The sequence below is a fragment of the Oncorhynchus keta genome, chromosome 4 (assembly GCF_023373465.1).
Source record: "Oncorhynchus keta strain PuntledgeMale-10-30-2019 chromosome 4, Oket_V2, whole genome shotgun sequence".
NCBI lineage: Eukaryota > Metazoa > Chordata > Actinopteri > Salmoniformes > Salmonidae > Oncorhynchus > Oncorhynchus keta.
In genome coordinates this window covers 32519427-32545777 of record NC_068424.1, presented here as the reverse complement: position 1 = coordinate 32545777, position 26351 = coordinate 32519427, and the positions used below count along the sequence as shown (strand labels likewise).

General features: G+C 42.2%; 2 protein-coding genes across 7 annotated transcripts in view; one reads left to right on the top strand and one right to left on the bottom strand.

Annotated features, from left to right (window-relative positions):
* acad11 (acyl-CoA dehydrogenase family, member 11) overlaps positions 1 to 2356 on the top strand; it is a 29310-nt gene extending 26954 nt beyond the window's left edge. The window contains exon 3 of the mRNA XM_035760197.2: positions 1845 to 2356. Coding sequence (XP_035616090.2) covers positions 1845 to 2047 — 203 coding nt within the window. The 3' untranslated portion in view covers positions 2048 to 2356. The remainder of the gene's footprint in view (positions 1 to 1844) is intronic.
* A 14120-nt stretch (positions 2357 to 16476) lies between these two features.
* si:dkey-12l12.1 (uncharacterized) lies at positions 16477 to 24605 on the bottom strand. 6 transcript variants are annotated; one of them, XM_035760147.2, is made up of 7 exons: positions 24432 to 24605; positions 21063 to 21125; positions 20605 to 20637; positions 18848 to 18976; positions 18327 to 18440; positions 17729 to 17836; positions 16477 to 17492 (listed from the first exon to the last, which is right to left on the bottom strand). In XM_035760147.2, exons 1-7 carry the CDS (start codon positions 24564 to 24566, stop codon positions 17427 to 17429), a joined length of 648 nt encoding a protein of 215 aa, XP_035616040.1. In that variant the 5' UTR covers positions 24567 to 24605; the 3' UTR covers positions 16477 to 17426. The 6 variants fall into 6 exon arrangements, with proteins under 6 accessions (XP_035616040.1, XP_035616034.1, XP_035616055.1 ...); XM_035760141.2 differs by having other exon boundaries at positions 21063 to 21128; positions 24432 to 24604; XM_035760162.2 differs by lacking the exon at positions 20605 to 20637.
* Between the last annotated feature and the right edge of the window lie 1746 nt (positions 24606 to 26351).

Sequence of the window (26351 nt, the reverse complement as noted above, 5' to 3'; positions counted from 1 at the left end):
TGAAAGACTCTTCCACACCTAGCTCCTGTTGGTAACCGCAGGACTGGAGAGAAAGTGAAATGGAAAACGAGAGTGAGAAATGAGAGGGAGTGAAAGGGAAGGAAGGAAGGATTTTTCCATCAGGCTCAATTAGTCCTGGGACAAAGTACATGCTGTAATCACACCCACCTTTACAAGGTGGTTTGGTCGACTCACTTCACCCTCTATCCATCTGTAGCGCCCACCTGAGTGATGCCACAGTGGCCATTTTGTACGCAGTAGCTCATCACACACCAGCTCTTCAACTTAAAATTGAGTTGACTTCTTCCTGGAAGTCTCTGGCTCATTAAGATTCAGAGCTTGCCATCTCCCTCTACCACTACAGCTGCCCTCTCTCATGTCCTGCTCTGCTCGCTCCTCCTCTGACAGCAGTGTCTGCCTCCCAGCCGTCGACGTCCTTGGCATCAGAGAAACGGAATGAAAGAAAGAGCTAACTTTTAGCCGCCGCTTACTAAAAGTCATCGGAAGCGGCGCGGGCGGTGCTTGTCGGTGTGGCTGCTTAACCTCACAGGACAACAAAAGCACTGTGCGTCATCGTGGATGGGAGTGAGATTCATAATGGTTGTGGGCTAGTAGCATAGTAGCTTAGTAGCATCACACACAAGTCCCGTCTCCATGTCTCTCAGATGTGTTGTTCAGCTGAAGTGCTGCTCCCTCATTTCTCTATGCCGGCAGCTTATTTTAATCTACAAGATTGATCTCTCCTGTCCATGAATATTCCCTTCTTAATAAATCTGTGGTTGTGTCCCAAATGGCACCCTATTCCCTATATAGCGCACCAGTATTTTCCCATATTGAGGCATCAGAACAGGCATCAGGTCATATTCGGCCGTATTTCCGGTCTTTAATGTACTCCTTTGGCAGAGTCTGGGCCAATAGCGGTGACTCAGCGTAAATCCTTCATTTTAGTGACAGCCAATGGGATTCACTCCTTTAAATGCCATCCCCTGAGTCCCAAATGGCATCCTATTCCCCTACATAATAAACTATTTTTGACCAGGGCATAGGACTACTGTAGCATTAGGGCTCTGGTCTAAAGTAGTGCACTACATAGGGAATATGGTGCCATTTAGGATGCAGACACTGTCAGATCTGTCAGCATTGGAGCTGAGATAAACTAAATAGTGCTCAATACTCTACCGTGTCAAGTTTATCTTCAAATTTTTAGGATAGCAGCCCGCCATTTAGCTAGCGCTAAGCTTGCAAAGGGACAGTGATTGGGAATTGAATAGTGCTCAATACCCTGGCATAGGCAGCTTCTCTGTCTATTTACCAAATGTTTATGGTCACAAATTTGTGTTTAGCAGCACTTAGATGATAAAAAGTATTGAGTGTACGAAATTAGGATTTATACCATGCTATAAGATTATCATAGGGGTTAAGGCTCTCAGCTCTGCCAGTGCCAAGTAATATATGTTAAATGTTGTTGCATTTGGAACCACAGGATGTTTGAGTTGCTCGGCCAGTGCGGACATGCACAGCAACTGTATAACTAGAGAAACCATAATAAGTCATATATTTATATATTTGATCAAATATATTTATATATGTATTTGATTATATATTTGATCAAATGTCATTTAAATTGAGGAAAACACGTTGCTTGATAAACAGCTTCATTACTGACACCTAGAGGTCCAATTGAGTTACTGTCAAAAAACGTGTTATGAGCATTTTATGAGCTGTACATTGTGAGCGAGTGAGTCTGTATGTCTGCTAATCTGTCTGTCTATTTTGTTGTCTGTCTGAATATCTCTCTGAATGAATGTCTGATCTATTTGCTGCGCTGTGTATCTGTGTCCCAGGATGTGGTGGCCCACTGGAAAGCAGAGTGTGGCCTGGCCATAGACTAGACTCTCCTGCTGTCCCTGCATTCTGCTCACACACTGGATACGCTGGGCAGCAGGACCGCCAGGAAACGGCTAACACACACCTAATTAGCAGAACAAACCGTGTAATTGTCTCCCAAATTGTTATGTGGCAGTTTAAAATATACTGGTGTATATAGACTGGTGCCCCGTGTATATAGACAAGACTCAGGATGTATTATTACTTGTATTATTACATTTTGTACTTTTCTATTATTTCTCTATTATCTTTCTCTCTGTATTGTTGGGAAGGGCCCGTAACTAAGCATTTAACTGTTAGTCCACACCTGTTGTTTACAAAGCATGTGACTGATCAATTTGTTATTTCATTGATTTGATACTAAATGTAATATTGCCTGTTTGAAACAGACCCCCTCGGTATGTAAATGTGTGTCTGAAACCGTCAGAAGATGTCAATGAATTGTGAATATGAATTACGGCCTTCTGCTTCCTGCTGGGAAAGGTCAGTCTGAGATGGCTCCCCCGTGTCACTTGTTTAGTCGACACCGGCATAAACAGATGCTTTCATATCTGTCACACACACACACACAGGCACGTACCAACGCATGCACTCTCATACACACACACACTAGATTGTATTGCCAGCTAGCCAATCCCTATCTGACCTCGAAACCAAACCACAGAGTGAGTCAAAGGAGTCATCCACAGTATCTTTATAATGGGACTCTATAATATGATTGACATGTTATCAGTCTCTGATGGCATGGGAGCTGCACTGAGGTACCCTGACAGGAGAGGTGATGATAAGGTGAATGGAGGATAGAGGAGATGGATGGATGATGGACCCGAGGGTAGATGAGTACATGGTTGTGTCCCAAAATGGCACTCTATTCCGTACATGATGCACTACTTTTGACCAGAGCCCTATGGGTCCAGATCAAAAGTAGTGCACTATATAGGGAATAGGATGCCATTTGGGATGCGCTCTGTGAGGTGAGTGAGGGAGCAATGGAAGGGAACGTCTGATCTAGTACGGGGGAGAAGGGAGACAACAGAGAGGGGGTATGTGTCAGAAGAATTATGACAGCGTGACCAGTGTCTGAGGTCAGACGGACTGAGGAGACACTGCAGGAATACAGAACAGAACAGCTTTCTCCTCGGTTGTCGCTCACATCTCCTATCGTATCACATCTCCTCACTGCCATGATACTGTAGGGTTGGACAAATAGTAGCTCTGGTCCAGGGGTTACATGCAGTTTGCTGACACAGAAGGCTCAGCTTCAGGAATCTGCACGTAACGCCCTGGATCAGAGACAAATAATGTAGTAGTTATTCTACTAATGTGATCAAGGCAATGGAATGCTAGGAAACACATGGGCCTTTCCCGATAATACGGTTTCAGTACCACGTACAGTCATCAGGAGTTGAAATAACTTGGAATGGCTGTGCAAATGGAACAGGAGTCTAACCTGAAGCCTATTTACCACTGTGTGCGTGTGCGCGTGCGCATATGAGTGTAAAGTCCAAGTGTGTGACTATGTTTTTCTGTCACAACTATCCCGCCACTCCAATGCTTGTGTTCTATCAGACCCACGGCGTGGGAGATTTACCCACAATGCTGAGTCCTGCGGCGCTGCAAGTAATGCTCCGCTAGCGCTCGGCTCCACACCTGATGTCCTGCTGGTAGCCGTCACAGCAGCGCACACACACACCACCGTCAGTGTAAGGAGTTACGACAGAAGTGGTGACCTGGAATACCTTGTTTGCAGGACACCACTCTGCCCCGGGGAGGTTTCTGAGAAACGGGAGACGTCCTCCAGGAACAAATACATCCCATGGGGCGGATGATCAAAGTCCTAGACAACACTGAACGGTCCACCCAGCCAGGGTCATCCTGAGACCTGTGGCCCGCCTGGGTTGCTTCCCAGGTGGAAGCCTATTGCCTATGCAGGGCTCTACGCTGACATTTATTTTTTACATGGAGCACGTGTGCGCCTGAGTTGAAAAATGTAGGCGCACACAAATAAATTTAGGAGCACGATGAAAATGTTTTGACCTATTAAAGCTAGAATCTTTCATTTTTCTAGGCGTACTGGTGCTCTTAAATTATACAATTCCAGGTAGCGAAATATGGTCGCCTTGTAGAGTCCTGCTATGTAGTGCACCTATTCCCTGTGTAGTGCACCTATTCTCTATGTAGGCCACCCATTCCCTATGTAGTGCACCTATTCTCTATGTAGGCCACCCATTCCCTATGTAGTGCACCTATTCCCTATGTAGTGCACCTATTCTCTATGTAGGCCACCCATTCCCTATGTAGTGCACCTATTCCCTATGTAGTGCACCTATTCCCTATGTAGGCCACCCATTCCCTATGTAGTGCACCTATCCCCTATGTAGTGCACCTATTCCCTATGTAGGGCACCTATTCCCTATATAGGGCACCTATTCCCTATATAGGGCACCTATTCCCTATGTAGTTTTTTCCCCCTCATCAATCTAAACATCATGACGAAGCAGAAACCATTTTTTTTTTAACATTTTTGTAAGTGTATATAAAAAAAATGAAATATCACATTTACATAAGTATTCAGACCCTTTACTCAGTACTTTGTTGGAGCACCTTTTTCTGTGATTACAGCCTCAAGTCTAATTGGTTATGACGCTACAAGCTTGGCACACCTGTATTTGGGGAGTTTCTCTCATTCTTCTCTGCAGATCCTCTCAAACTCTGTCGGGTTGGATGGGGAGCGTTGCTGCACAGCTATTTTCAGGTACCTCCAGAGAAGTTCGATCGAGTTCAAGTCTGGGTGTACCTTCGCCCCAGTCTGCGGTCCTGAGTGCTCTGGAGTAGATTTTCATCAAGGTACTTTGCTCCGTTCATCTTTCCCTCTATCCTGACTAGTCTCCCAGTACCTGTCGCTGAAAAACATCCCCAAAGCGTGATGCTGCCACCACCATGCTTTACCATAGTGATGGTGCCATGTTTCCTCCAGATGTGACGTTTGGCATTCAGGCCAAAGAGTTGAATCTTGGTTTCATCAGATCAGAGAATCTTGTTTCTCAAACAGGCTGTCATGTGCCTTTTACTTAGGAGTGGCCTCTGTCTGGCCACTCTACCATAAAGGCCTGATTGGTGGAGTGCTTCTGGAAGGTTCTCCCATCTCCACAGAGGAACTCTAGAGCTCTGTCAGAGTGACCATCAGGTTCTTGGTCACCTCCCTGACCGAGGCCCTTCTCCCCCGATTGCTCAGTATGGCCGGCTGGCCAGCTCTAGGAAGATCCTGTCTCGGAGCTCTATGGACAATTCCTTTAACCTCATTGCTTGCTTTTTGTTCTGACATGCACTGTCACCTTTGGCACCTTATATAGACAGGTGTGGGTCTTCAATGTAATTTACCACAGGTGGACACCAATCAAGTTGTCGAAACATCTCAAGGATGATCAATGAAAACAGGATGCACCTGAGCTCTATTTCGAGTCTCATAGCAAAGGGTCTGAATACTTATCTAAATTAGGATTTCTGTTTTTTTTATATTTTTTTTATATGTACAAATATTTTTAACTTTGTCAATATGGGGTATTGTATGTAGATTGCTGAGGATTTTAAAAAAAATCAATTTTAGAATAAGGCTGTAACGAAACAATGTGGAAAAAGTCAAGGGGTCTGAATACTTTCTGAAGGCACTAAGTAGCTTTCATTTAAGTAGTCTTATTTTTTAACTGAGGTGACTGCTTTGTTGTTTTTCGAATCGCGGATTGCCCCTTTAAATAATTTTTATTTTTTAAATCAGATAGATTTTTAGAATCATTCAAAGCAAACTTGATCTATGTTCATTTAGCAATAAAACTGGTGAAATGTCCTCATGACATTGCCAGTGTTTGTTTTGATCCAGACCCTGACAGTCATTGCTGCGGTGCCACACATTACCGTGTCACAAATGACCTGTCGTCTCGCCCGCTCACAGACAAACGCTGTCAGATGGAAAAATGCTTTCTCACAACGTCGACAGGCAGGCAGGCAAGCAGGCCGCTGAGCATCAGCCACACAGACAGTGACAGACCGGTAGCAGCTCAGAGATGCAAATGGAGACGCAGAATTGGGAAAACGTAGGGAAATGGTTTTGCATATCAATTATCAATGTAGTTAGTAGCTACGTTGATGTGAGCTTTACTGAAAGGTGCTTTGATCTGACAGTAGGCTAATACGGCTCATTTCTATCCTTACGTAATACTGATATTTTGTTCCAGTCGGTAGCTGGTGTAGATGTTACACTGAAGCTGGCATGTACCTCCTGCTAACATTGTGAAGCATTTATACAAGGTCTGACAATTGCCATTAGAAAAGCTGAGGTACTCTCGCTCTCTCTCTCTCTCTCTCTCTTAAATAAATATTAGATGACGCTTACCCAGACACACTTGTCTAAACTGATGTGTCATTTGAAATAACAGCTATAACCCCCAGCCACATGCAGTGGTGGAAAAAGTACTAAATTGTCATACTTGAGTAAAAGTACAAGTCATTTTAAATGCCTTATATTAAACCAGACCGCACAATTGTATTTACATTTTTAATTGATGGATAGCCAGGGGAACAATGTACTTAATTATCAAAAGTAAAAGTAAAAACCATTTCAAATTCTTATATTAAGCAAACCAGACGGCACAATTTTTATTTTAGAGTTTTTTATTGACGTATAGCCAGGGGCACACTCCAACACAGACATGATTTACAAACCAAGCATTTGTGTTTAGTGAGTCTGTAACATCCGGGGTGTAGTGGGTGTGAAGTCAGGGGCAGGAAGCAGAGAGTTCAGGGTAGTGCTATATCGTTTAATGCACAAAAACCGGTGAACATACACCAACCCCATGAAACACAGTGCGCACACCAAAACAAATGCCCCAAACACGCGGGACATAAACAGTCCAGCAAAACCCAAGAAAATGGGAAAACCGAGACACACAGACGTGTACACATGTACACCAAACAATCTCGCACAACCAGCTGGTAAATAAAGCCCGACCAATCAGCCTAAAATGAACACAGGTGAAACCAATAAACAGAAAGGGGGAAAATGGATCAGTGGCAGCTAGTAGGCCGGCGACGACGACCGCCGAGTGCCACCCGAACAGGAAGGGGAGCCACCTTCGGTAGGAGTCGTGACAGAGTCTGCCAGATCAGATGCAGTAGGGATGACCAGGGATGTTCTCTTGATTAGTGTGTGAATTTGTCCATTTTCCTGTCAAAATGTAACGAGTTCTTTTGGGTGTCCAAGGAAAATGTATGGAGTAAAAAGTACATTATTTTCTTTACGAATGCAGTGAAGTAAAAGTTGCCAAAAATATCAATAGTAAAGTAATGTACAGATAGCCCAAAAAACTACTTAAGTAGTACTTGAATGTATTTTTACTTAAGTACTTTACACCACTGCCCAAATGCCTTTCACACCAGTACATAAGCATACTTTATATACTGTTACACACACACTTATCACATAGTATTCCAAACATAAGTTAAGGCCATGCAACCTGGGTTGTGACCTGCGTGAGGTGCACAGTACAGTACATAAACAGATGCCTGCTCCATATATTTCTGCGGCGGACACTTGACACGGTCACATTAGATTGTTGTATGTCACAAAATCATGTTACGACTACACATATCGATGTTCATTTTATATATCAATATGTTGCCAAGTCTCGCTAAGTGGATGGGTCTCTACAGAAGGTGTAAACGGTACAGCCGAATGGTTACTTGCATCGTAGTGATATCAGAAATAGATAGTGTCAGTACAAATCAAAGATACAGTATGTACAAGAGCAATATCAATAACGATATCAGTGATAGACGAGGTAGTTATATGCATACAATCAGGGGTGACAGAAGTGGCTGAGCAGCAGAGAGAGAAATGTTAGGAGAGAGTCCTTTGAACCGAGGCACTGCAGATAGTGCTGATGACTGGTCTGTCCGAACCACGCTCGAACAAGGGAATCTATAATCGGAAAGAGCCTGTTTCTGTCCTTGACTTTGGTTGCAGGGCATGTGATGTCCAAAGACTCTTTGTCTCAAAACTCCCTGATCTTCTCAAAAAGATACGTTTTTCTAGCTGTGTCCAGTCCAGCTGGTGCTTTTACAGGCAGACCATTTATGGGAGGAAGGATGTCAGCGTTGCGCAGCAGCTGAAACCTGTTCCCGACTGAGTCCGAACGCTCCTTGGCGACAACAACATCAGGCTCCAAGAGCATCGAAGCTGTAAAACAGGAAATATTTGGTGTATATCTATCTATCCATCTATGTCCTTAATCAGTATAAAGGAGTAAATATTGCGTACTTGTTGAGCAAAATCAAAGCTGTAATGCATCTTGATGTCTTTGCTTGCTGGTTCAGTAGTGACCCCCCCAGAGACAACTGCAGGTCTTGACACATGGTCTTGCAGTCAGCAACCACCTTCTGGTAGACAGAGCTCTCACTCTGAACAAGCAGGGGATGCTGCTCTTGCCTCTTCAGCTTGGCTGACTTAACAGCTTCTGGCAGATTGGCAGATCTGAAGACGTGATAGTTGTTCCTCTGGCACTGCCAGCACAGATCTATCCTCGACTTAGTGCTTGAGATGTGAGGCAGCAATTTTCTCCACAGATTCCTGAAGGAAGTCAGCCCGACTACTCGTCCCTGTGGAAAATACAGAAAAAAATGTGAGATCAATAAAAGTACTGCCAGTCATGTTGGAGGTCAATTAAATAATAAAAATGTGTTTATGCTTTACATACCAAGTGTTGTCATCGATTCCTTGTAGAGACGCCACACTACTGCTTTTGTCAGGTGGGATGGCAGCAGCTTTCCAAAGTGTCTGTGTCCTGGTAATACTATTGCATTAACCTCTGCGTAGTTGTTGATGAAGTAACCAGCACACTTTAACTTGGGGTCTTTTGTTTAGACATGTAACGTTAGCTAGATAAAAAATGAACTAAAATCCCAGTCCATAGAGTAACGTTAGCGAGCCAGCCATCTAACCTCCGCTAACGTTAGCTTGATAACAGCAAGCTTTAACTTGGGGTCTTTTGTTTGGACATGTAACATTTTCACCTAAATCAGGGATTTCCTCATCGTCTGAGTCAGAGAGAGTCCGCATGGCACGACCGTCCTCCAGAAAGTAGTCCATCACAACTTTTTCCCACTGACCTTTGTCGATTGCGCCTGATAAATTCAGGGCAGCAATGTTATTGAGAGCAGTAGCAACACATTTGCAGTTCTCCATGGCTAACGTTATATCTCTCCAACAAATTGCAGTAGAAAGGATTATCTACGCATTACGAGCAGCTCATTTTATAGACACAAATGCAACACCGCAGACCAATCCAAACTCATCTCTCGACATGTCCAGCCCACTCATTATCTCAGCCAATCATGGCTAGCGGGAAGGTTGCTGTCTTTCTCCGTGGCTAAAACAACTATGCCCGTAATTTAACAATTTTATTATTTACAGATGACATACAAGTTTCATATTCACATGAAAGTTCACATGTTCTAGAAGGCATTTTCAAAAGGCTCTCCTGTGAAGTTGTGACTTGCGACATATGCCTAGTTTCCTGAATCGGGTAATACATTTGGCTGGCGGTTAGGAAGTGCATCTCTGTTTCGACCTCAATTTGTGAGCAGTGTGCACATAGCCTGTCTTCTCTTCGGTGGCCTTTCTCAATAGCAAGGCTATGCTCACTGAGTCTGTACATAGTCAAAGATTTCCTTAATTTTAGGTCAGTCACAGTAGTCAGGTATTCTGCCACTGTGTACTCTCTGTTTAGGGCCAAATAGCATTTCTCTCTCTCTCTCTCTCTCTCTCCAGGGTATTTATCTGTCTCTGTGAGGTCTTAAACCATACACCATTTTATTGCCTATTAGGGGGACGGTTTTGTGGTCCGTGTCAGACTTTTCATACCCAAACCACGTCCATGCAACCGAAGTAGCCCCTCTTTTAGGTACGGCCTCCATGCTCTGTGTCACGTTCACTCTCCTCCATGTTTGTTTGTGTTGCGATATATATCGTCATATCGCCCAGCCCTAACACTAAGCAAGGGGCACCACCAAGCAAGCGGCACCATGAAGACCAATGAGCTCTCTAAACAGGTCAGGGGCAAAGGTTTGGAGAAGTACCGATCAGGGTTGGCTTATAAAAGTATCAGAAACTTTGAATATTCCAAGGAGGATTAAATCCATTATTAAAACATTTAAAGAGTATGGCACCACAACAAACCTGCCAAGAGAGGGCCGCTCACCAAAACTCACGGACCAGGCAAGGAGGGCATTAATCTGAGAAGCAACAAAGAGGTCAAAGATAAACCCTGAAGGAGCTGCAAAGCTCCACAGTGGAGATTGGAGTATGTGTCCATAGGACCACTTTAAGCCATACACTCCATAGAGCTGGGCTTTACGGAAGAGTGGCCAGAAAAAAAGCCATTGCTGAAATAAAAAAATGAGCAAACATGTTTGGTGTTCGCCAAAAGGCATGTGGGAGACTCCCCAAACATATGGAAGAAGGTATTCTGGTCGGATAAGACTAAAATGTAGTTTTTTGGCCATCAAGGAAAACGCTATGTCTGGTGCAAACCCAACACCATCACATCACATCACCACAGTGAAGCAGGGTGGTGGCAGCATCATGCTGTGGGGATGTTTTTCATCGGCAGGGACTGGGAAACTGGTCAGAATTGAAGGAATGATGGATGGTGCTAAATACAGGGAATTCCTTGAGGGAAACCTGTTTCAGTCTTCCAGAGATTTGAGACTGGAACGGAGGTTCACCTTCCAGCAGGACAATGACCCTAAGCACTCTGCTAAAGCAACACTCGAGTGGTTTAAGGGGAAACATTTAAATGTCTTGGAATGGCCTAGTCAAAGCCCAGACCTCAATCAAATGAGAATCTGTGATAAGACTTAAAGATTGCTGTACACGAGTGGAACCCATCCGACTTGAAGGAGCTGGAGCAGTCTTGCCTTGAAGAATGGGCAAAAATCCCAAAGGCTAGATGTGCCAAGCGTATAGAGACATACTGTACCCCAAGAGACTTGCAGCTGTATTTTCTGCAAAAGGTGGCTCTACATAGGGGGGAGGGGTGAATAGTAATGCACGCTCAAGTTTTCAGTTGTTTTGTCTTGTTTGTTTCACAATAAAAAAATATTTTGCATCTTTGTAAATCAAATGATACAAACCCCCCAAAAATATATTTTAATAGGTTGTGAGGCAACAAAATAGAACAAATGCCAAGGGGGGTGAATACTCTCGCAAGCCACTGTAGATCTTCAAGTCAAGCTTTATTTATACAGCACATTTCAGACATGGAGTGCAACGCAATGTGCTTCATGGGGAAAAAACAACTAAAAAAACAATGAAAATGAAGATATTTAGTACACAACAACATAGGATGAAAACAAAAGGACAAAAACTGAACGACTGAAAAGCTAAGGAAAAGCTAAGCTAAAAATATGCAAAGTTGTGAGTCATCCAAGTATTTAAATCACTGACACAGTCTAATAATTTATCCGTGGAGCTAAAATCCTCTGGTGACACACAGTAATGCAAAGTTGTTTATCGTCTGCGTAGCAGTGCAAATCAATGCTGTGCTTTCTGATAACACTGCCAAGGGGTAACATGGAAAACTGAACAGTACCCGACCCAAAATCTAACCTTCTGGAACGTCACGTGGTATGTATTTTCTCTTGAGTTATGTTCACAAAAAAACTCTCAACCGATTTAAATAGGTCCTAAACCAAGAATTTAGAAGTGGACCGGAGAGACCAACCCACCTCTCCAGTCTCCAGTCCAGAAGGACATCATGGTCAATAGTGTCAAATGCAGCACTTCAATCCAAGAGCACAAGGACATAGAGCTGTTTGGCATCTGTGTTGGCCGTAAGATCATTTGCCACTTTAACTAAGGCTGTCTCTGTGCTGTGGTGGGGTGGGCACGAAAACCAGATTGGAATTTTTCCAAAATACAGTTGGCACTTAAAAAATAATTGAATTGCTAAGAATCTAGATTACTTTTCTTCAGAAGGGTTTTCACCATACCATTTTTTAGTGCAGTGGGGGAAGTGCAGGGAGTGATTAACAGTAGCTTTCACTTCTTCAGATATGCAATTAAAACTGTTTTGAAGAAGGTGGTGTGGATAGGATTGAGAAGGCTGGTTGAAGGCTTACTTTGTGGTATCACTTCCCTGAGCGTGTCTGTGTCAACCAGGGAAAATACACCCATAGTGCCTTTGCGTGGTAGGCTAGAGCACAAATCATCAAACTTCTCATCAGGTCTTGCTTGACTGATACCCAGCCTCATCTTATCTCTGAAATATGCCACAAACTCATCACATTTAGATACACACACATTTTATGGGTTAGGATTTATCAGGCCAGCAATGGTCAAGAAGGGAACTCTCTCATTATTCTGATTAATAGTGATCAAGTTAGAAAAATGAGCCCGTCTGGCATTTCTAATTGCCTTGTTATGAATGCCAAGTTGCTCTCTCAGAATATCACAATGGACCTGCAACTTTGACTTTCTTCACTTCCGCGCGTTGCCTTTCTGCAATCCTCTTTAATTGATTACTTTCCTCACTCATCCAAAGGGGCTCTGTTTTTGGATTTGGCCTTTTTCAACTTAATTGAATGCCCTTAATTTGCTGTTAAAGTTGTCAACTAAATCATCCTGCACATTAGGTGTTCACTCCACTCCAGTGTGTCTCCATAGCAGCCATTACAGCCCTTTTCAACTATACAGAGATAGTACAGTGAGATGAACTATACGGTGAGATTTACATATCTAGAACATGATCATGATTAAGGGTTACCTTTACATTCCTATCGTGCTCTCTGTAACGGTTCAGCGATACAGATTGAATAGAGCCATAACTCTTGCTCTGCCTTAATGCGATTGTGGGAGGAATAATGTATTATGACGTGAAGATCTGTCAGAACAAGGTTTGTGTCTGCTGGACTACAGATGATGCTAACGAAATGGGTATCTCATGGTTGTTGGTTAAATAAAAAAATTAAGAATTGCACCCGCTTTTTCGAACTGGTCACAATTTCGATCTTGAAACACTGTTCATCTGTTGAACGGAGTCGCATGATGAGCCAAGTAAAGCCCCCCCAGACAAACCCTCCCCTAACCCGGACGACGCTGGGCCAAACTCTCCCCTAACCCGGACGACGCTGGGCCAAACCCTCCCCTAACCCGGACGACGCTGGGCCAAACCCTCCCCTAACCCGGACGACGCTGGGCCAAACCCTCCCCTAACCCGGACGACGCTGGGCCAAACCCTCCCCTAACCCGGACGATGCTGGGCCAAACCCTCCCCTAACCCGGACGATGCTGGGCCAAACCCTCCCCTAACCCGGACGACACTGGGCCAATTGTGTGTCGTCCTATGGGACTCCCGGCCTCGGCTGGTTGTGGCACAGCCCAGGAATGAACCCAGGTCTGTAGTAACGCCTCTAGTGCCACGATACAGTGCCTTAGACCACTCTGCCGCTCGGGAGGCCCAAATTAAGGCATTTTATAGGCATCAAGAATGATTTATAATGCCTTAATATGCTGTAACTCCTAAAATATGTAAATTCATATTTTGATATCATTGTTTGAATTCCTCCGGATTGTTGCAAGGACTCCTTCATATGCTTTTTTCACAATACAAATGTTTATGTATTTAATTACCTTGTGGCTATAGTGCCAGGGATTGCCTGAAGCAACTCCTCCCGAGACTGAGGCTGTCCTAATATAGACACCGTAGACTTGGACCTCACCTTGGATCCTTGTTGATACAGTATGGCCCTGAAATAAACAAGCCTCCATTCTGACAGTACATTCACAGAGTAGTTTTTCTGGGCAGAGAGTAATTTTTCCACATTTTATTCTAAAATGTACTAAATAGTATTTTTTCCTCGTCAATGTACACACAATACCCCATAAAGACAAAGCAAAAACATGTTTTTAGACATTTTAAATGTATTAAACAAAAATATTACATTTACATACAGTACCAGACAAATGTTTGGACACACTTTCTCATTCAAGTTTTTTGAAACTATTTTCTACTTTGTAGAATAATAGTGAAGAAGACATCAAAACTATGAAGTAACACATTGAATCATGTAGTAACCCAAAAAAAGTGTTAAACAAATCCAAATATATTTTAGATTTTGGATTCATCAAAGTAGCCACCCTTTGCTTTACCGACAGCTTTGCACACTCCTGGAATTCTCTCAACCACCTTTACCTGGAATGCTTTTCCAACAGTCTTAAAGGAGTTACCAAATATGCTGAGCACTATTCAACAGATTTCCACTGGTCTAATGTCCTTTGCTCGTGTTTGTTTGCCAAAGCAAGTTTCTTATTATTATTGGTGTCCTTTAGTAGTGGTTTCTTTGTAGCAATTCGACCATGAAGGTCTGATTCGCGCAGTCTCCTCTGAATAGATGTCTGTTACTTGAAGTCTGTAAGGCATTTATTTGTGCTGGAATTGGAGGTGCAGTTATCTCTGATGAACTTATGTGGAGCAGAGGTAACTCGGGGTCTTCCTTTCCTCTGGTTGTCCTCATGAGAGCCAGTTTCATCATAGCGCTTGATGGTTTTTGTGACTGCACCTGAAGAAACTTTCTTGACTTCAGCTTCAAAGTTCTTTAAATTTTCAGGATTGACTGACCATCATGACTTAAAGACATGATGGACTGTCATTTCTCTTTGCTTATTTGAGCTGTTCTTGACATAATATGGACTTTTTTACCAAATAGGGCCATCTTCTGTATACCATCCCTACCTTGTCACAACACAACTGATTGGCTTAAACCCATTCAGAAGGAAATAAATTCCACAAATTAACTTTTAACAAGGCACTGTAAATTGAAATGCATTCCATGTGACAACCTCATGAAGCTGGTTGAGAGAATTCCAAGAGTGTGAAAATCTGTCATCAAGGCAAATGCTGGCTACTTTGAAGAATCTCAAATATAAAATATATTTAGATTTGTTTAACACTTTTTTGGTTACTACATGATTCCATATGTGCTATTTCATAGTTTCGATGTCTTCACTATTATTCTATAATTTAGAAAATAGTACAAATAAAGAAAAATCCTTGAATTTTTAGGTGTGTCCAAACTTTTGACTGGTACTGTTAAGTATTCAGACCCTTTACTCAATACTTTGTGAAGCACCTTCTGCAGCGATTACAGCCTCAAGTCTTCTTAAGTATAATGCTACAAGCTTGGCACACCTGTACTAGGGAGTTTCTCCCATTCTTTTCTGCAGATCCTCTCAAGCTCTGTCAGGTTGGATGGGAAGCGTTGCTGCACAGCTATTTTCAGGTCTCTCCAGAGATGTTCGATCGGGTTCAAGTCCGGGCTCTGGCATGGTCCACTCAAGGACATTCAGAGACTTGTCCCGAAGCCACTCCTGCATTGTCTTGGCTGTGTGCTTAGGGTCGTTGTCCTGTTGGAAGGTGAACTTTCACCCCAGTCTGAGGTTCTGAGCACTCAGGAGCAGGTTTTCATCAAGGATTGAGGTACTTTTCTCCATTCATCTTTTCCTCAACCCTGCCGCTGAAAAACATCCTCACAGCATGATGCTGCCTCACCGTGCTTCACCTTAGGTGCCAGGTTTCCTTCAGACATGACGCTTGGCATTCAGGCCAGAGTGTTCAATCTTGGTCTCATCAGACCAGAGAATATTGTTTCTCATGATCAGAGAGTTTTTAGGTGCCTTGTGCCAAACTCCAAGCCTCTGTCTGGCCACTACCATTAAGACCTGATTGGTGGAGTGCTGCAGAGATGGTTGTCCTTCTGGAAGGTTCTCCCATCTCCACAGAGGACCTCTAGAACTTTGTCAGAGTGACCGTCGGAATCTTGGTCACCTCATTGACCAAGGCCCTTCTTCCCTGATTGCTCAGTTTGGCCAAGCGGCCAACTCTAGGAAGAGTCTTGGTGGTATTAAACTTCTTCCATTTTAGAATGATGAAGACCACTGTGTTCTTGGGGACCTTCAATGCTGCTGAAATGTTTGATTCCCTTCCCCAGATCTGTGTCTTGACACAATCCAGTCTTGGAGCTCTACGGACAATTCCTTCGACCTCATGGCTTGGTTTTTGCTCTGACATGCACTGTCAACTGTGGGACCTTACAGGCATGTGCCTTTCCAAATCATGTCCAATCAATTGAATTTACCACATGTGGACTCCAACCAAGTTGTAGAAACATAAAGGATGATCAATGGAAACAGGATGCACCTGTGCTCAATTTTGAGTCTCATAGCAAAGGGTCTGAATATTTATGTAAATAAGGTATTTGTTTTTTGTTTTTAATCCATTTGTAAAAATGTATAAACCATGTATTTGCTTTGGCATTATGGGGTATTGTGTGTAGATTGCAGAGGATAGTTTAAAAAAATCCATTTTAGAATAAGGCTGTAACGTAACAAAATCTGGAAAAAGTCAAGGCGTCTGAATACTTTCCGCAGGCACTGTAAAGTACATGACTGGTCTGCAAAAACACTCAAACCATCTCAATTAGTGAATGCAGTGCCATGAGCTTCCTAGCTCTGACTAAATTAATTCAAAAGAAACATCATTTTTCAAACAAATTAACTTTTACTTCTGAAACAGATGGCGTATACAGTCTAACATTATGATGGTTTCTTTCCCATTATCAACTGGTCCAACGCCCTTTAATTTGACAGAATAGTTGGGCTCTCAACCCAAAGGTTTGACTGCAAGTTTAGAAGAGTGCTGGGCATTCACTGTCTGCAGCCCAAATGCCACCCTCTTCCTTACATAGCGCACTACTTTTGACCAGGACCCATGTTACTCACAACCTGGTTTCCCAAAAACATTTTAAGGCTGAGTTCATCGTTCATTGTATATTGTTCTAACGATGAACATAGCCTTAAGATGTTGAAAAGTAGTGCACTATGTAGGAAATATGGTGCCATTTGGGATACAGTCACTGCCGTTAGCTCAGCCATCTGTAATTGGGGCTCAGTGACATTCCCCCCCCTAATTCACAATTTCTGAATTAACTTCTGGAAGTTACCCAGGTCCTGTTGTGTGGGAATTGAAGGTGTTGCACTTGGCAACAGAGAGGGAGAGCTGGAGCAGTGAAATGTTCCAGTCCATGTTCCAGTCCAAGGTGGAGTCCGACTCTGTCAATGACTGAACAGAAAACGAACAGTGCTAGGTAGAAACGGTAGGCCTTGTGTTGCGGAAAGTTCTCATGAAGTATTCTCATACAAGTTTACTTGATTTAAACCTGATAATATGCACAGTTGCCAAAGAATCACCATCGACCAACAACAACAAATAACTGTAATAAAAGAGGATATTAAAGGAGTTCTCAAAAGTATTGTAAGTATACTTGTCCTCGGGGATGTGTTTCCATTATATATATTACATTATTGTTAAATTGGAAAAAAAAGGACAAAACCAATATGTTTACAAAGAGAAGAAGGTATAAAGTACAGTTTATGAACTATTGAAGCAGTCGCAATTCCGCAAAATCCCTTGTTTCGTTTAATGAAATGTTTATGAACAAACAATTCTCTTGGTCTGATTCTTCTTCTTCTGTGGGCTCCTCTTGCGCCTTTGTCCCTGGTGAAAGAATCAAACATTTTGTTTAGATTAGAGTGACAAATCAGACGGAGGTGAATTTAACACAACAGGTTTGAAACTTTTTTTTGTGTTTGCGGTTTTTAACTAGTTTGTATGAACTCTGTATTCTTAACATGCTTGGAAGCAGAATTTCTCTCTGGTCCCAAAAAAGTGATTGATTGGTTTATTGACTCAGGTGGGGGTGAGGGACACGTGGAGGGGGACATTGGCCTCACCAAGGGTTCAGGTTTGTCTGGTACGTCCATAGCGGAGTACGCTCCTGTTCGTCCTCTTGGCTTCCCTTTCTTCTTCTCCTTCTGCAGCTGCCTCCGTACTCTGGTTACCTGGAAGAACAACAACATGACGTAAGACTTCAATGATACAATGTTGAATGCAGGTCGACTAAGTATCGCTAAGATAGCATCTCCATAACTCCTGCTGAAACTTAGGCTGTCCTAATATGGACAGCGGACATATATTTCATTTTTATTACATCTTTATTTGACTAGGCAAGTCAGTTAAGAACAAATTCTTATTTACAATGACAGCCTACCCCGAACAAACCCTAACCCGGACGAGGCTGGGCCAATTGTACGCCGCGCTATGGGACTCCCAATCACGGGCGGTTGTGATACAGCCTGGAATCGAACCAGGGTCTGTAGTGACGCCTCTAGCACTGAGACGCAGTGCCTTAGACCACTGCACCACTCGGGAGCCCATATCTCATGTCAGTAGTGTGTTTGAGAATCTCACTAAACAAAAATGTTTGATATTAACTATAGCCTGGTATCACGTGATGGTCTGCTCCTGGGTTGTCATGGCGATGTTGTATACCTGTATGGCGGCGCTGGGGTTGTTGCTGAGCAGAGAAAAAGATCCCACTCTGGATTTAGGCTTGTTCTTCTTCTTGGTCCCAGACTGGCCCAAGTGTCTCCTGGCCCGCTCTGTCTGGAGGAACAACATTCCCGGGGGATCATTTAGAAACTAAAAGTGGCCCGGCTACTGTACGTTACACAGGAGTCTGTTGAAGGGAGGACGGCTCATAATAATGGCTGGAATGGATACATAGAACGGTATCAAACACATGGAAACCATGTGTTTGATACGGTTCCATTTATTCCGTCTCAGACATTTACAATGAGCCCTTCCTATTTAAAATGACATTAGCCACCACTGTAGCATACCAAGTGCTTCAAGAAAACAACTCGGGATAAGAAACTACAGTACACCATCCATCACATTCTTTCTTATGCCGCTGTTTTTGGTGGGATCACAACAATTACAACACAACAGCTCCATTGGATCGTTTGAGACCTCTCCCTCTTGTTCGTCTCCCTCCCTGTCTCCAGCGTTACCTGAACTTGGATGAGTGTGTTGGGGAAGCCCTTAGTTGAGAAGGACCCAGGAAGGCTGGAGTGCTTCCCAAACTCGCTCTCCTGTCTGTCCAACGACACGGCTGACAGTATGTTGTCATCCTTCCACCTCTATTCAGAAATAATTGAGGCATTGTTGATGAACATGGAGCCAGCACTGTGGCTTCAGCAATACAATAGTGTTGTATAACTAGAGTATGTACAATGTAACACATTGCTGTAAATGTACAGCAAAATATTTACAGTTAGTTACTGTAATTCTATATTACAGTACAGTACTTTAAAGAGCAATGCATTATGGGGGAGGGGCTCATTGGCATTCCACTACACTGCTGTAAAATTATATTCTTTATTTTACGATAGAATTTTACAGTAAAGTACTGTATTACCTGTTTTGCTGTATATTTCTAGCAGCATACGGTGAATTGTGGTGCATTTTGGGAAAATGTTGTGGATGAAGAAATACTCTGGCTTATTAACATTAACATTAACGTGGAAATATGTATTGCATCCGCTAGTGAGAATGCTGTACCAATTAAACTGATATGTGGTAGTAGTGCCCAAACAATTCATGTGTATTAGGGGACAGATCAGAGTAGCAGCAACTCTTAAACCTTTACTGGTTGAGTGTTTTGCCAAGTCATTTTGGTCTATTTTACTCTGTAATCATGACCTGTTTGGAAGCCATTTTTTTGGCCTTTAGAAGTGCAAGTGATATAAAATGCCAAATATTCATAAATATGCTGTAAAATACAAATAGCTAACAGCCAACCTGCTTGCACCAATGTAATTAGTGAAATACCAATATTACAATTACAGTAGAATATACTTATTTAGTCTACAGCAGGCAAATGTTACTGTGTTGTACTGTATGATTGCTCTGATATTACAGTAACTTAAAAGAAGCTGACAGCGAGTTATTGTGAATATTACAGTAACAAACTTGACACTAGCAAGAGATGGGCAAGGATACTTGAAAAGGTATCAAATACACAATACCTTGAAGACCAATGTATTCTTAGTTACAACAACTTTCTCAGTAAACGGTTACATAAACCTTTTACTTGCTATGACATGTTTTGTTTTAATCAACATTAGTTTAATGCACTGACTGACTGTAATCCCTCTGGACAAGAGTGTCCGCTAAATGACCAATGTCAATTTAAAAATGAACACTTGCGCAAAGCACACTGCTGGACATTATGTAGTTATGTGGGCTACTTGCAAGTTTATTTTTGTATTAGAAAATACCAAATGTATGTATTCTTATTAAACTGTTACAAAATACATGAATTGTACTTCAGGCCAGTTAAATACAAAATAGATATTGAAACTATTCAAATACTCATATCAAATACATGTAATAGAAATACTGCCAATCGTTGGCAGTAGCTGCCTGCACTGTAAATCTGCAACGGTTTACTAACCACTGTGCTTCCAGTAAGGCACTGTCAATTATAGAATGACAGCATGTTTGCTGTAGTCAGGTGTTATACGGTAATATGCTGTAAATTTGTGTTTCAGTAAAGGTCCTGTAAATCTAAAGTAATTTACTGTCTTCTGTGCTGCCAGTATTGTACTGTACATTTACAGCGACCTACCGGCTACTGTGCTGCCAGTAATTTACTGTAAAAATTACAGGACATTTTTTTTTTTACAGTGTATAGTTCAAGTAGGCTAATTGGTTGTATTGTTTTGTTTTTCAGTTGTAAGCAGCAGGATTTATATAAATGTCTTACACCAAGTACAGAGTGTGCCTCAAGTCGTCCTCTCTGTTGGGCAAAAGAAAAATGTAAATAATGGGTTAATGCAATTTGGGAGAAAATAAATGCCTTCTAAAAATGTTATCGTGTAAGTGTGTGTGTGTGTGTGTGTGTGTGTGTGTGTGTGTGTGTGTGTGTGTGTGTGTGTGTGTGTGCGCCTGCGAGTGTGTTGGTAAAGAGGTATATAGTCCTATATCCTTTCTTATACACAGATATCTGAGCAATGACTTTGGTGAATCTATATTTAATATCAATATTCAATATCTTGGGGCTAAGCGTTTGAGTTGCATGGACCTTCGTGTCTCGTTGGAATCATATTCCTCCTGGGGAGTTACCATACAGAGTGGAAAGTAAATCCAGTACAAGGCAGCAGTCCTCTGTGACAGAGAGCAGACTGCAACAGGATGTCTTTGTGGGGAGGGAGGCTCGTATACCTGTGGCTTTTTCTGGGTATGGGTCTCTCTTGGAGCAGATGGCATCAGCCGCAGAAACCCATCCTTCTGAAGGAGAAGATCCTTTTTACAACATGTCATCTTTACTCCACTTACGTAAATAATAACACCTCAACCCCACTCCTATGCAATTACTAAACAATGACTAAATTGATATGTTTACAACATGTTTTTGTCGGTCGTTACTTGCAGAATTACATTCTGATTTAGAAAGGTATAGCAGTAACTGAATGTGAAGTGTTACAATCGGACAATTGAGACAATTCATAAACCATATCCTGTCAGGATGAGTAAAGGAAAACAGTGACCATATTGTAGGAGTTCAGGCTTTACTAGAACAAAGAGGAACACAGAGTTCGTACTGTATGCCTTTTCACAGTGTACGTCCCCTCCTTCAACATACAGTGCATTTGGAAAGTATTCAGAGGCCTTGACTTTTTCCACATATTGTTACGCTACAGCCTTATTCTATAATGGATTCAATTATTTTTTCCCCTCATCAATCTACACACAATACCCAATAATGACAAAGTGAAAAACGGTTTAGAATAAAAAATTAAAAAACGTAAATACCTTATTTACATAAGTATTCAGACCCTTTGCTATGATACTCGAAATTGAGCACCAGGTGCATCCTGTTTCCATTGATCATCCTTGAGATGTTTCTACAACTTGACTGGAGTCCACCGGTGATAAATGAAATTCATTAGGCATGATTTGGAAAGGCACAAGCCTGTCTATATAAGATCCCACAGTTGACAGTGCATGTCAGAGCAACAACCAAGCCATGAGGTCAAAAGGAATTGTCCGTGGAGCTCCAAGACAGGATTGTGTTGAGATACAGATCTGGGGAAGGGTACCAAAACATGTCTGCAGCATTTAAGGTCCTCAAGAACCCAGTGGCCTCCATCATTCTTACATGGATGAAATTTGGTACCACCAAGACTCTAACAGAGTTTCAGAGTTCCTCTGTGGAGAGGGGAGAACCTTCCAGAAGGATAACCATCTCTGCAGCACTCCACCAATCAGGCCTTTATGGTAGAGAGGCCAGAGGGAAGCCACTCTTCAGTAGAAGGCACATGACAGCCCAACAGGACAACGACCCTAAGCACACAGCCAAGACAACACTTTGGGACAAGTCTCTGAATGTCCTTGAGTGGCCCAGCCAGAGCCCGGACTTGAACCCAATCTAACATCTCTGGAGAGACCTAAAAATAGCTGTTCAGCGATGCTCCCCTTCCAAACTGATAGAGCTTGAGAGGATCTGTAGAGAAGAATGGGAGAAACTCCCCAAATACAGATGTGCCAAGCTTGTAGGGATACCCAAGAAGACTCGAGGCTGTAATCGCTGCCAAAGGTGCTTCAACAAAGTATTTGCAAACATTTCTAAAAACCTGTTTTTACTTTGTCATTATGGGGTATTTTGTGTAAATTGATGAAGAATAAAATCTATTTACTCATTTTAAAATAAGTCTGTAACGTAACAAAATGTGGAAAAAGTAAAGAGGCCTGAATACTTTCCGAATGCTCTGTATCTCTCCCTGACGAAACTTCTGTTGTCCTAATATAGACACAATACTTTGTACAAAGGTCAGTACATGCCCTGTATCCACTTCACACTCAGTGCACAAAGTGGTGCTCTTCGGGGTCACGTATCCCTCATTACATGGAGGCACCATGTTATTTTTGTATTTATCTATTTTGAGCACTTTCTGTATAGTCCATTTTGTTCTGTGCTAGTTGTTGACGAGCACCATGAACTAACCCTAGTAATGTTTTATGTTCCATTATCCACATTCACAATGACCTTGGTGGGAAAAAGCACAGGCAAATAAACTCAGCATTGAGTTCAATTAAACTTGAACATTTCTTCAATAATGCTGCCTAAGGCAACTGGGAGTCCAACCACATCTGAAGTTTAAATAATTGCACGTACTGTAATAGTGTAATTACACACAAAACACATAAAACCTATATTTCCCACCCGGTAAAGAATACTGAGAATACTCAGTCTTCCACGTTGTTGGTGAAAATTCTCTTTTGAGGAATGAATGCTGCATCTTTCATTTTATATTCGATTGAACCTTTATTTTATCAGGGAGTTAAACTGAGACCAATGTCTCTTTTTACAGATGAGAATTGCAATGAGAAAGAAAATCTTTCATACATCTGCTGTATGTATTGGCCAGATGAAGGTAACTGCTTTGGACAGAACATGGGGAATGTCCACAAAGCATGTCGACCGCATGGCAGCTCAAACGGCTCTGTGGCCACATTAAACGTCTGCAGAGAGTTTGTTCCATTGAGGGTAATAGAATAGGTTACAATGAAACTTTGTTCCTGACTAAAATAAGTGTATGTTTCCAGGTTACTGGAATGTTTAACTCTATTTAAATCCATGCATGTGTTCCATACAAAATAGGACATGCTCAGCCACCATACCACTGTCACACACACACACACTTTCAAAAAAAATTGCTGGATTGTTTGGTTGACCCAACTGCTAGGTTGCAGGCATTGGGTCACTTAGTTATGTTGTTTTCTTTTTTTTTTAACTGCTGGGTTATTGATGCTGGGTGCTGGGTTATTGATGCTGGGTGCTGGGTTATTGATGCTGGGTGCTGGGTTATTGGTGCTGGGTTATTGAGATATGACCCCAGCGGGTCAGCTCAGAAGACTAGAGGCATGGCTTAGTAGGGGCGTGGATTTCAGATAGTTATTTTTGGCAACCAGTGAGAGTAAATGTAATTGCAGCTCATCTGTTCTGTTGTTATCACATGTTAAGGTTGAACACTGACACTTTTGAAGCTTTAATGAGGCTTACACAAGTGTATCAGTTCCTCAAGAGTCCCAGTGTTGGGATATGCAAAGAAAAGATCTCTCAATATTGTATCTTTATGTTGGCATATGTAAATAAAAGATATTATGAAATTTGCAGTGTAAAACGTAACATAATGAACATGAATGACATGTACTCTTCCAGGTAGCCAAAAACAATTATCTGAAAGCCACGAAAGTTATTCACGCAACCCCACTGGCTGGGTCAAAATAACCCAGCATGTGTTTTGTCCAGTATTTACCCAGTGCTGGGTCACCAAATAACCCAAAGTGGGTTGTTTTTAACTCAGCACACACTCAATGGAAACACAAGAGCATTCATAGCAGTTATTGGCTTCCTTTGGCTTCTGAGCTAATGTTGCTACTGCAGTCTGGGGAAATGTTAGCTTGTAAAAAAACTGAAAAAAACACATCTAGCACCAACACTTCTGAACTCCATCTACCTGACCAAAGGAACTCCTCCACAAAACACAACACACCTACAACTGTAACCTGGGGGCCCCAATCCCTTACCTTCCCTCCGGTGGTCTGCCCATTAACACAGTCTTCCACCGGTGATGTCCCAGTGCAGTCTGCACCACGTGTGAGCTGGAGAAAGCTGCCCTGCAGACAGAGCAGACTGAGGCACACCCAAAGAGCAGCTTCCATGATGGTGCAGATCCAGGGACTGAGGCCCAGCCCCCGTCAGCCCCCTGTTTTATACCATCCGCTCCTAATCTAATGAGGACCAGATGCAGAAGAACAGAGGGAGGGGGGGGGGGGCATGCCAGCTTCAGCTTCACACAGACAAACAGGATCGCACCACACCGCAGCCCAGCGTTCTACGCCAGCTAGCGGTTCTGCGGTTCTCCAAAAACATGTCAGCCATCTGAAGGGCCTCTCCCAATAACCACCCCCACCTCCCCTGTACCAGTCTGGACGGCGCATGTAAGTCATTTTCCACGGATGCTTTAAAAATGGTCACATACTGTAAAAGAGAGAGAGAGAGAGAGAGAGAATCAGTAAAACAAGTTAAGTCAATCCTCTTATGACAGCATTTGAGAGATCGGTGGCTCACTTTAAGGATATCCAGGAAAAGAGAAGAAGAAAGAAGATTTTAGTTGGTTTCACATGTTGATCTGCCAGAGATAAAGTTCTGGGTTTGTACTGCTCCACCTCGCCCTAGTGAAATAAATGTATGTATATCTAAACCCTTTCTGTTGGTTTGGACCACACATAAACTTTGCTTACACTTTGAGCTAACGTGTGTTTTGTGATCTGATCAATATGATCCAGTTTGATCAAGGTTTGTCACGTCTATTAAAATGTGTCTCTCATTCATTCACCGTGTCTGCATTGTGACCACATTAGCTGGTGCCTCCCTGTATGCAAATTATTTGACAGATATTCTTTCAAAATAATCTGGATGTATTTATTTTAACACAGTTACTGATGCCATAAATCAATGGTGCTCCCTGTCAATGATTTTAGAGGCCAGTATAATGATGATTTAAATGGTTTGACCATCCAGATCTGTTTACACTTGATTGATATCCAGATGCAATGCGTGCCTTGCTACATCTGGAGGTGGTAAGGAACATCTGATCACAATCAGATCAGAATGTGTATTTTAACCGTCTACACCTGTCTTAAAATGTGGACAATATCAGGACAAAGGGTGTATCTTAGCACCACGTATAAACAGGGCTATACTATAGTCTTTAATTTCCAGAAGTACATCAACAAATATAAGGGGTTTGTCGACAGTAAGTCACAATGGGCAGTTGTAAGGAAACTGCAGTGCTGGTATATTTGCCAACACATTATTTATGCGGGTGTTTTTTTGTTCCATTCGATTTCTTTCGATATTTTGTTTGTATGAAAAGAAAATTGGCAAGTATGTGGCTGTGTCCAAGTAGAGCGAATGATTGTAATGGGGCCTGTCTGGAAGTTTTATTTGGCCATAAAAACAAAACATGCCATAATGGATGATTGTCCTGATGTGAAAATTGCAGGAGAATACAGTAAGGAAGGTGTATGAAAGGATGGAAAGAGTGAGTGCGTGAGTGAGTGAGAAAGGAAGGAAAGAGGGGTATTTATCCTTGTATCCATGTTCCTTTTAAAAATGAGGTACAATTATATTGAGCAATGATTGGAAAATACTGAACATAGTGTAAGTTGATATCCTGAAGAGTCGATTGATGCACCTGTCAATCTAATGAACATAATAAAAAAATCCCCATCAAAATCCATATAATATAATATTTATATATAATATATATATATATATATTATATTATATATATATATACTGTTGTCACGTGTAGTTTCATGTTATCACATTAACATTAAAATCACGTGATCACATGTGAAGTTCATGTGGGAACTATTCTAATACAACACAACACAGAGTGAAACCCTCTGTCACGACTTCCGCCAAAGTCGGCTCCTCTC

Bases quoted from the DNA above. Each gene is read 5' to 3' on its own strand.
- si:dkey-12l12.1 (XM_035760141.2), bottom strand. From the start codon at position 24,566: ATGGAAGCTGCTCTTTGGGTGTGCCTCAGTCTGCTCTGTCTGCAGGGC. The intron at 18,977-20,604 runs GTAAGACATTTA...ATTTCTGAATAG, and splicing joins AGGCACACTCTGTACTTGGT to AGGTGGAAGGATGACAACAT. The intron at 17,493-17,728 runs GTGAGGCCAATG...TTCTTTCACCAG, and splicing joins CAGACAAACCTGAACCCTTG to GGACAAAGGCGCAAGAGGAG.